We start from the raw sequence: 10,479 nt of genomic DNA on the forward strand, positions 1-10,479 counted from the left end.
ACTGAGTGCGGGATTCCTCTGCCCATTCTCCCACTGGGTCATAAGACGTGTGGTGGAAGGGAGGCTGGCAAATGCTTTCAGCTTGTGCTAGGCGCCCGGTGCCTCCATCCCGATGTTTCCTCCTCACCTCCCAGGAGACCAGCGCGCTCAGGACCGCCCTGCCTCCTGCTCCACCCACTTTGTACAGAGTCAGGGCTCAGGGCTGTGACTCTAACGGGAAAGGGGAGGTGGGACAGGAGGAGGCGGCACGAGACGCCTGACAGAGGTACGCTCGCACCGTGACCTTCACCCGCCACCTCGCCAACTGCCGGGATGCCCTTTGGGCTTGGCAGCGGACCAGAGGACGCCCTCGACCCCATTGGTTACACCTCGCGGGGGCGGCCGAGCAAGGCGCGTGCTGGTTGGCAGGAACTGGACCAATGAGGAGGCGACAGCGCTGGCACGCTGAAAGCCTCGCGTGATTTGCGGCGCTCTCCTGCGTGCCCGCGTCGCCTGCCCTGACCGCCATCACCACCGCCATCGCCACCGCCACCACCACTGTGGCCCGGTTGAGAAATCGTCGCCGCCCCAGGTCCGGCGGCCACCCAGATCGCGACATGAGCTCCTCAGATGATGAGGTGTCCGCTGGGGGAGGGGGTTTCGGCTCAGAGTGCGGGAAGCAGACCAGCGGCCGTGAGGCCGGCTCCACAGCCCCGCGGGGACCTGGCCCTGGCCCCGGCCCCAAGCCGGGGGCACGGCGAAGTGGCGAGGCGGAGGGCACGGGTGGCTTCCCAGACCCTGAGGGCTTCGAGTCAGAGCGGGAGGTGCTGGAAGCGGGAGGGCCGGTGCTGTCGGGCTGCGAAGGCCGGCCTGGCTCCCCGGCTGACGACAAGGGGCACGCCCTGCATCTGGCTGACGAGTCAGTGGCGGCCATCCTGCAGCAGCTGGCCGACCTGAACGTGCCGGGCAGGCGCAGATACCTGTCCCCGGAGAGCTACGCCGTCGGCGAAGTGTCTGCCTTGTGGGACCTCGAGGTGGGTCCCGGCAGTGGAGGCGCGGCCGCCCAGACGGGTGGGGAAGTGGCACAGGCTGAGGCCGGCCCTTTCCGGGTCGGCGGGCCCGAGGCGGGCCGACCCTGGGGGAACCCTAAGAGAGGCACTAAGAGTAGGCTGAACGTGGCTGTGGATCGCCAGTGGCCCCCCTCAGAAAGCCCAGGCGGGCTGCTGTCTGACCCCGAGTCCTCTGACGAGTTCACTGAGGTACAGGTGATGAGGGTGAGCATTTATCGCAGAGACGGAGGCCAGGCCAAGCTGAACATCCCCGAGGATCCCGGGGACACAGCCAGACACTCGAATGTCCAAGGCAAGCAGAATCTCCTTAACGTGCCAGGCCCTTGCCTGTCCTCGGCTCCGCGAGGATTAATTTCAGGTGTGGAAAGGCAGGGCAGGCAGGGCGATGCAAAGCAGGAGGCCATCTTACCCCCTAAGAAAATGCAGAGCGTGTTCAGGGGGAAGGGGGACAGCCTGCCCAGCTACCCGGGAGTAGCAGTAGCATCAGGTACTGCAGCTGGCACTACAGGCAGCCTGCCGTGGCCCTCTCCTAGGAGGAAGGGGGCCCAGGAGAAGAAATCCCTCGGGGGTGCCTCTAAACCTGCCCTGGGGAGAACCTTCCCTTCCTGGGGGCAGGGAATCTCGGCCACTCCCCTGGAACCGGCCACCTTACCCCCAATCTCCGGCATCCCGATGCTTGGGAAGCCCAAGAAGTCTGCCTTGGATCCTCGTGGAGCCAAAGAGTCCAAGCACACCGGCGCTGGGAAGAAATCCGTGGCTAGGCGGGCCGGGGAGTCCCTGGCAGCAGTGGCGGTTTCAGGAGAAGAGAACGACCCATATAGAGACCCAGTCCCAAAGGGCCAAGTGAGTAGGCCAGGCCGCTCCTCTCTCCCCACTCTTCCCCCTCCCACCCTCCCCAGGACACAGGTCTTCACCCCGTGTTCCCTCTCTCCTTCCCTCAGGGGTCATCATTGGGAGGCCCTCGGTCACTGGGTCATTAGGATGCCAGATTGGGGTCCTTTTACTAGGGACAGACGTTAAGGTAGCACTTTGGGTGTGCTGGGCTCGGTTCTCCACCCTTGGCCTGTTTCCAGCCTCCTCCACGAGGCTGGGGCTGGAGTGGAAGGGAGAGCTGGTAGCTGAATTGATTTGAGGGGACCCCTTAAAAGCTTCACAGAGCTTCGGTGTTCAGACGCATCACTTTCCTGAATCCTACTTCCTCGCTGTTCTCCAAACCTTCCTTGCAGGGGCCCCAGGCTTTCTCAGTGCCACACTGTTGTCCCTAGCACAGCTCTGCCTCCTGGCCTGGGGCTGACTGACAGAGAATGTGCTAAAGAGATCAGCCTTTCAATTCTCTTTCCAATTCCTTGCCTCAGCTCAGTCTTGAGTCGTACGAGCTCTCTCACACACAGACATCGACATATAAATGCACCGGTGCACACATGCGTGCGCCCAGACACGCATCCTTACCCCAGATCAGTGAGAAATCTTTGTTTTTAGCTGACCACTGACAGGCCATGGCCATCTCGTCCACGGGTGCATCGTGGAGAACCCAGCAGCGTCAGCCTCAACATCAGAGGCACGCAGGCGTCAGGAAACTTGGAGCCCGTGGCCATGAAGAAGGGAGAAGGCATGCCCAGAGGGCCTGGCCCCTCAGGTGAGTGTCCTGGGTTTTGATATGGGGGGAGGGGACCAGGGGTGAGGGCAGAAACCTCTGTCTCTGACCCACTCTCTCTCTCTCTCTCTCTCTCTCTGCTGGGGGCTCAGGCTTGCTCTCAGGCCACTTCTCCCATGGGAAACAGGGTGTCAACAGGGCTGGCCCTGGCCCCATCACCTTCTGTGTGGGATTTGTTTGGCAGGGGTGATCAGTGGCAGTGCCCCAACAGCTACTCTGGGCGTAGACCTGCAGGCTCATAGCTTTTTCTGTGAAGTGCTCTTCGCTCACATTGCTGTCCCAGGTGCTGGCTGTGGCTGCCGCTCTGGGAGGCTCGAACCCAGAACCACAGTCTTTGGCGACCATCGTGGTGAAATGGCTGCCCCTGTGGGATAGGAGGGGCAGGCCCAGAGAGAAGGTTTGGGCTGCCTGCCGGGCAGAGCAGGGGAGGCTTGATGCTAGCAGAGGGTGGTACTGCCTCACCTCGCGTTAGACCCTGCTTGGCCCTTTCTACCTCACTGGGAGCCTGAGAAGCTGGATTGTGTGTCCTTTCCCTGTCAGGTGACCAGAAACCAACTGACCACCCCCCAAGACCGAAAAGGCAGCAGCAGCCACCCGGAAGGCAGGGCTGTCCTGGGGTAATGCTTCTTCTGGCTCCTGGAAATGCACACCCAAACCCCATGGTGGGATCTGGGTCCAAGTTCAACTGACATGTGTGGGGCCCCTCCCCCGTCCCCATCCCGCACCCCAGGGAGGGAGCCCACCTCTTTTCCACTGAGGAAAGTCTTTCCCTTGCCAGTCTGGGCACCTGGCTGTGGGATGGAGGGCCTGGGGGAGACGAGAGGAGGAGGGGAGGGGCGGCGGGTGTATACTAACCATTTCTCTTCCTCCTGTGTCTGCTGGCCTAGTGTCTGGTGCTACCGAGAGAGAGAGAGAGACGAGCTGAAGGAGAAACTTGGTATGAGGAACCAGGGAGGTAGAGCAGCATGTTCTTAGTGCAGAAGCGGGGTGGGCCCTTGGGGGTGGGGTGGGCTGCTGGTGCAGGGGCCTCACACAGATTAGCATTCCTGTGGGGAGAACCTAGCAAACCTACCCTGGATTCTGCTGTTCAGCTGGGTGTGCGGATAAGTAGCAAAGTACCGTGTGCACACTTTGCCAGCCAGACAAGCCCTAGAGAACTCCTTTTGATAGTACTTGTAGAGATGCCTTGTTGAGCCTTGGCTTTAACAGCTGCTTTGTGTGGCCTCTGAGGTTCTTGTTGGATTGGTTATTTGCCAGACAATTTTTGAGTTTGAGAGCTGCAGACACATTTTGGTTCCTTTTAGGAAACGGCTCCACATTTAACTCAGGAGATGGAGAGCTCCTTGCATCAGGGCTGGGGGGAGTGGGTTTCAGGTTGCAGGGCTAGGCGCTTCCCCACGGGGACAGGGGAACAGGCTTCTATATCCCTCTGTCTGAAGCACCTTCTTGTGCCTCTCCCTGTTGCAGCCTCCCTGCAGCACCTGGCCGACAAGTTCCAGATCCTTTGAAATGAGTGTTACACACTCCATACCCCTTCCCACAGTCCTGGCTGTTGAGCAGGGCTGTGGGCTGGCCCTGGCTTGAGGCTCTTCCTTGACTCTGCGGTTTCAGAGGCTGAGCCCAGCATCTTCCTGCAGAAGGAGCAGATATTACCTCCGTGGCCGGCGAGCTGTGGCCAAGCTTGTTCCCTCCTGTTCTGCCTCCACCAGAGCATCCTCTGCCCCTTGTTTTGCCCCCTCTCTGCCCCAGTTTCACAGCAGTTTTTGATTAAAGGACTTCTCGTGTTCTGTGTTCGCTCCTTTCTCTGGGGGATAGGGGTTGGGAGAGTGGGGTGAGGTTGGTCGGAAGCTGCTCCATATCAAAGCCTTTTCCAGAACAGTACGTCTGGAATCCTGTGTTGGGGACTCTGGGTCAGCCTCTGCCACCATCCAGGCCATCAGGCCAGCGGAGCGCCCCTGGTCTGGGTTCTGTGTGGGCTCTGTCTGGCCACATTGGCACGTCCTCCCTTTCCCCTGAAGGCCCTCTTCTAGTTCTCTTAAACACCCTTCTCTGGGGTTTGGCGGTTCCCATCCATCAGTGCCAGTCTGCCTCCGTGTCAGAAGGAACTCATGACCTCCTTCCAGAGCTTCAATCCTTCACCCTTCCCTGAACTCATGGTCCATCTTACCCTGACTACTCTGCTTTCCTCTGAGCACCCTCGATCCCTCCCCTGGCTTGCCTTTGGTGACCTTGCCTGCACATGTACTTCAGCAGGTGGCAACAGGCACAGGTGTGCTCATCTTCCCCCTTGCCGGGCCCTGTCCTCTCAGTGGAGTCCCTGCTGCCCCGAACCCCAGCTGGTGCCACCTTGCAAGCAGGAACCTGCCCACTGTCCTCCTGTCCTATTTAGCCCTCACCCCTGAGACTCGGGCACCAATAATTCCACTTCTTCTTCCTTGGATTCTTTAAAGGGCTTGAGGATGAAGCCTGGACCCAGTGAGATGGGCAGCAGAGGGAAGGTACAGGGAATACAGGAGAAATACTAGTCTCCGGGCACGGGGTCAGGAGAGGCATCTGTTTGGTACCAACCCAAGGCAGAGTGCCCCCTGACAGCTAGAGATGGATGGTGCAGTCCTTTGAGTTTTCACATCCTCCCTGGCCTAGCCAGCTGATCACCCTTGCCTCCAGCCTGAGCCTCTGTATACCACTGAGTGGAAATTGGCCCATCATGCTCTATGGCAAGTGTGGTTAGTAGGTCTCTGTTCTTGCAAGGTCCCTGTCAAATACTGTGTCAAATACAGACCATTGACACGGATCTTCCAACAAATGATGTGCCGCAGCTCAGTATCCCACACTGCCTCTTTAGGGCACATGAGAAGGAGTCTGAACTCCGTGTTCAACTTCACCCTCGCTGGAGTTTGGGGAGTACTTCCTATCCCTCAGCCAGCACCCAGGACTCTGCCAACCTGAGAATCAGAGGGACAGATCTGTGTTCAAGTGAAATGACTTCTGCCTGACACCCTTCCTGAAAGACCAGGGTTTTATTACTGAAAAGGGGGTATGGTAGGTATCACATTCAAAGCTGGTACCTGGGCATCTCTCTGTGTGAATAAAGGTCTTCTGGGATAATGCCCTTGAGGCAGAAAGATGTGATTCAGGGAGTAAAGGAAGTAGAGACTGCTCCAGGTCTTCCAGACCCAGTAACTGAACCCAAGTATCCTGCATTGGCATGCAAACTATGTACCACTGAGCCAACAGGGAAGTACTACACGTTGTTTAGGTATCGTGTCGGGAGGATCCCCTGGAGAAGGAAATGGCAATCCACTCCAGTATTCTTGCCTGGAGAGTCCCATGGATGGAAGAGCCTGGTAGGCTACAGTCCATGGGGTCGCAAATAGTCGGACACGACTGAGCGACTTCACTTCACTTCATCTTACAAGGAGCAGGTGATACACAGTGCAAAAATCAAGACACTATCACTTTATAAGATACACAGACTGTAATCAAAGTTGCCAATAAGAGGAACAATACTGTTAGTAAAGATTTAAACCAGTACTCTCTTGAAACAAACCATTTTCCTAGCATTTCCCTTAAACTGGGAAGAGGATCATTCAGAGTGGAAATTTGACTTTTCGTATACATCATAAAGGGGGTTGCGTTAGAAGACTCCTCAGGTATAAAAAGACAGCATTCACTGTATTATAGTATAAGATCCCCTTGGGAAGCTGTTAGAATATTGAGGGCCATGCATTCTGCAGGACTGCTTTTCTCATCATGGAAATTTCTGAATTGAGCAAACTAATGGCTTGGTTACTATCATTAAAGGCTTCCTGGGTGAATTCTGTTAAAGCGTCTATATGGAATATCTTCTATTCCAGCTGAAGGAATAAGTATTGTGGCCAAATAATCATACCATTGGAGAACTGATTGAACCCAGCAGGGAAGCATTGAAGTCAGACTGACAGCGGCTGCTTTCAGGGTACCTGTAGGCAGCGTTGAGCCTAAAGGAAACCTACTGTACACCTTCCTAACCAACCCAGGGAAGATGCAAGGCCAAAACTGTGTTCCATATAACTACTGGATCCAGTTAGGAGCTAGCCAATATATGTCCCAGCCAGTGAAAAACACACTTCAGAACCTGAAACATACATACACCCAAAGGCTATCAAATATTAGACAGGATTCATTTGGGGTTTTCATAAATTTACAGACATGTATCCAACACCATCATCCTGCAACTTGCAGTATGAAGTCAGGAGGATGCTTTTGAAATCGATGATAATGGCCTGATTCATTCTTTTGGACTGCCACACTTGACTCTACTGGATGCCACAGCATGTTGCATTGATCCCTTTGCTTACTGAAGAGAATTGGGAGTGTTCTCAGTTTTTCCCGTCACCAACACCACTGTGCATGTGTTTTCGTACACTACAAGTACCAGCGTGTCTCTGGAAAATGTACCGGGCAGCGGACTTCCTGGAACAGAGAAAAAATAGCTTTTTTTTTTTTTTTAAAGATTAAACCTTTGGCTCAAAGCAAGGACTCTGGAGTCATATTGCTTGGCTTCAATTCTGCCACTGATCCCTATGGGCCAAATGCCCTTGGGCCAGTGGCTGAACCTCTCAGAACCTGTTTCCTCACCTGTAAGAGGCTGGTAATCATTGGTACTATCGTCCCAGGAGTCTCACTAGGAAGCATTACTATTTACGTACAGCACTTAGAAGAGTGCCAGGCACAGGGTCCCTGCTGTTTAAGTTGCTTTTCATAGATTTTGCCAAATTACCTCCCAAATGCATCTCTGTGCAAGACGGTGGTGCACACTGTCACAGGGGTTTGCTCCTAAACTCTCCCACTCCCGGAATGGTTAAGCTCTTGGAAGCTTGTCGTCCTAGAGTGTGAAACCCGATTCATGGTGTTAGTTTGCCTCCAGGATCAGTGGTGGTGAGCCTCTTTGTGGGTGTAACTGGACACTCAAACTCCCTCTTTGAATTACCTCAGAGTGGGGAAAAGAAGGAGCTGAGGGAGTGAGGTCAACCCCAGTCTGTCCCCGAAATCTGCCTGCCAAGAACGTTTGATGGAAGCAGATGAGGCAGATTGCTTGCAGAACAAAAATAGGATCCCTTTGCCCTCTGGCCACGTATGGAGAAGTACGCCGACCAGTGATCACTGAGTGCAGGACTCCTCTGCCCATTCTCTCATTGGGTCGTAAGGCTTGTGGTGGAAGGGAGGCTGGCAAATGCTTTCAGCACGTTCTAATGCCCACGTCTCCATTCTGACGTTTCATCCTCACCTCCCAGGAGACCAGGGCCCTCCGGACCCTCCTGCTTCCCGCTCCACTCACTTTGCACAGTCAGGGCTCAGAGCTGTGACTCTAAGCAGAAAGGGAAGGCAGGACAGGAGGAGGTGGGACGAGAGGCTTGACAGAGGTACTCATACCATCCCCTTCCCCCGCCAACTCAACTGCCCTGATGACCCTTGGGCGTGGCAGCAAAGCGGAGGAGGCCTTTGGCCCCATTGGTTGCTCCTCGAGGGGGCGGGCCAACAAGGCGCGCGCTGGTTGGCGGGAACCGGACCAATAAGGAGGCCATGGCGCGGGCGTCCCGGGCAGCTGAAACCCCGGCGCCTTTTGCCACAATCTTGTGCGTGAGGTGCCTGTGGTGCTTGACCGCTCGCTCCAGATGCCGCTGGCCTCACCTTCTGTGACCGGCACCACCACTGCCACCGCAACTCCACCCCAACTCCAACCCAGAACCACAGTCTTTGGGGACCGCAGTGGTGAAAATGCTGCTCTTGGGGAACAGGGGAGGCAGGCCCATAGAGAAGGTGTAGCCTGGCAGGCAGAGCAGGGGAGGCTTGTTGCCAGCAGATCGAGGTGCTGCCTCACCTCGCGTTAGAGCCTGGTTGGCCCTTTCCACGGCACTGGGAGCCTGGGAAGCTGGATTGTGTGCCCTTTCCCTCTCAGGTGACCAGGAACCGACTGACCATTCCCCAGGACTGGAAAGGAAGCAGCAGCCACCGGGAATGCTGGACTGTCCTCGGGTAATGCTTCCTCTGGCTCCTGAAATGCACACCCAGTCCTCATGGTGGAATCTGGATCCGAGTTCCACTGAAATGTGTAGGCCTCCCCACCTCGTCCCCATCCCACACCCCTCAGAAGGAACCTACCTCTTTTCCACTGAAGAAAGTCTTTCCCTTGCCGTTCTAGACATCTGGCTTTGGGTGGGTGGCCCTGGGGAGAGGAGAAAAAGGAGGCGACGGGAGGGCAGTGTATACTAACCGTTTCTCTTCCTCCTGTGTCTGCTGGCCTAGTGTCTGGTGCTACAGAGAGAGATAGACGAGCTTAAGGAGAAACTTGGTATAAGGAACCAGGGACAGAGAGCAGCGGGTTTTTAGGGCATAAGCTGGGTGGGCCCTTGAGGTGGGGTGGGCTGCAGGTGCAGGGGGCCTCGCAGGGATCAGCATTCCTGTGGGGAGGAGAACCTAGCAAGCCTGTCCCTGGAGTGTGTGGTGCGTGTTCAGCTGGGCGTGCGGACAAGAAGCAAAGTACTGTGTGGACTGCGTGCACACTCTGCCAGCCATTTGAGTCCTAGAGAGGTCCTTCTGATAGGACTTGTAGAGATGCCTTGTTGATTTTTCCCTTTAATTGCTGCTTGGTGAGGCCTCTAAGGTTCTCGGTAGATCGTTTGTTTGCGAGGCAATTTTTGAACTTGAGAGCTGCTGGCATATTTTGGTTCATTTTAGGAAATAGCTCCACATTTAAATCAGGTGGTGGGGAGTGATCAGGCCCAGAGCTCTTTGCATCAGGGCTGGGGTCGTGGCTTTCAGGTTGCAGGGCTAGGTGCTTCCCCACGGGGACAGGCTTCTATATCCCTCTGTCTGGAGCACCTTCTTGTGCCTCTCCCTGTTGCAGCCGCCATGCAGCACCTGGCCTACAAGTTCCAAGTGCTTTGAAGTGAGTGTTACACACTCCATACCCCTTCCCACAGTCCTGGCTGCTGAGCAGGGCTGTGGGCTGGCCCTGGCTTGAGGCTCTTCCCTGACTCTGCTGTTTCACAGGTTGAGCCCAGCATCTTCCTGCAAGAGGAGCAGCTTTTACCTCTGGGGCTGGCGAGCTGTGGCCAAGCTTGTTGCCTCCTGTTCTGCCTCCACCAGGGCATCCTCTGCCCCTTGTTTTGCCCCGTCTCTGCCCCAGTCTCACAGCAGTTGTTGATTAAAGGACTTCCCATATTCTGTGTTCTGCCCTGTCTCTGGGGGATAGGGGTTGGTGGAGTGGGGCAAGGCCTGGTGGGCAGCCACTCCATATCAGAGCCTGTTCCAGAACAGTATCTCTGGAATCTGTGGTGGGGACTCTGGGTCAGCCTCTGCTACCGTCCAGCCCGTCAGGCCAGCCGCGTGCCCCCAGTCTGTGTTCTGTGTGGGCTCTGTCTAGCCACATTGGCACGTCCTCCCTTTTCCCTGAAGGCCCTCTTCTAGTTCACTAAACACCCTCCTCTGGGGTTTAGCAGTTACCATTCATTGCTGCCATTCTGCCTCCTTGTCAGAAGGAACTCATGACCCCTTTACAGAGCTCCAGTCTTTCACCCTTCCCTCACTGCACTCATTGTCCTGCTTACCCTGACCACTCTGCTCTCCTGTCAGAGCACCCTCGATCCCTCCCTCCCCTGGCTTGCCATTGGTGACCTTGCCTGCTCGTGTACTTCAGCAGGTGGTAACAGGCACAGGTTTGCTTCTCTTCCCTCTTCCCGGGCCCTGCCCTCTCAGTGGAGTCCCTACCCCGCCCCCCGGTGCCACCTTGCA

General features: G+C 56.1%; 1 protein-coding gene across 1 annotated transcript; it reads left to right on the forward strand.

Moving 5' to 3' along the window:
• The first annotated feature begins 596 nt into the window (after nt 1-596).
• On the forward strand, nt 597-9,903 carry LOC129534832 (uncharacterized protein CXorf49 homolog). Its single transcript, XM_055393322.2, has 5 exons — nt 597-1,892; nt 2,529-2,685; nt 3,244-3,320; nt 8,992-9,037; nt 9,593-9,903. The coding sequence occupies exons 1-5, from the start codon at nt 597-599 to the stop codon at nt 9,631-9,633; spliced, it is 1,617 nt and encodes a 538-aa protein (XP_055249297.2). The 3' UTR covers nt 9,634-9,903.
• The last annotated feature ends 576 nt before the right edge of the window (nt 9,904-10,479 follow it).

This window comes from Moschus berezovskii, chromosome X (genome assembly GCF_049115385.1).
Source record: "Moschus berezovskii isolate FMDL1 chromosome X, NW_MosBer_1.0, whole genome shotgun sequence".
In the NCBI taxonomy this organism is placed as follows: domain Eukaryota; kingdom Metazoa; phylum Chordata; class Mammalia; order Artiodactyla; family Moschidae; genus Moschus; species Moschus berezovskii.

What these genes read in the sequence shown, in the direction of transcription:
- LOC129534832 (XM_055393322.2), top strand. Translation starts at nt 597, where the DNA reads ATGAGCTCCTCAGATGATGAGGTGTCCGCTGGGGGAGGGGGTTTCGGC. An exon ending in ACCCAGTCCCAAAGGGCCAA is followed by an intron (nt 1,893 to 2,528) that starts GTGAGTAGGCCA and finishes CTTTGTTTTTAG; the next exon opens with CTGACCACTGACAGGCCATG. An exon ending in CGAGCTTAAGGAGAAACTTG is followed by an intron (nt 9,038 to 9,592) that starts GTATAAGGAACC and finishes TCCCTGTTGCAG; the next exon opens with CCGCCATGCAGCACCTGGCC.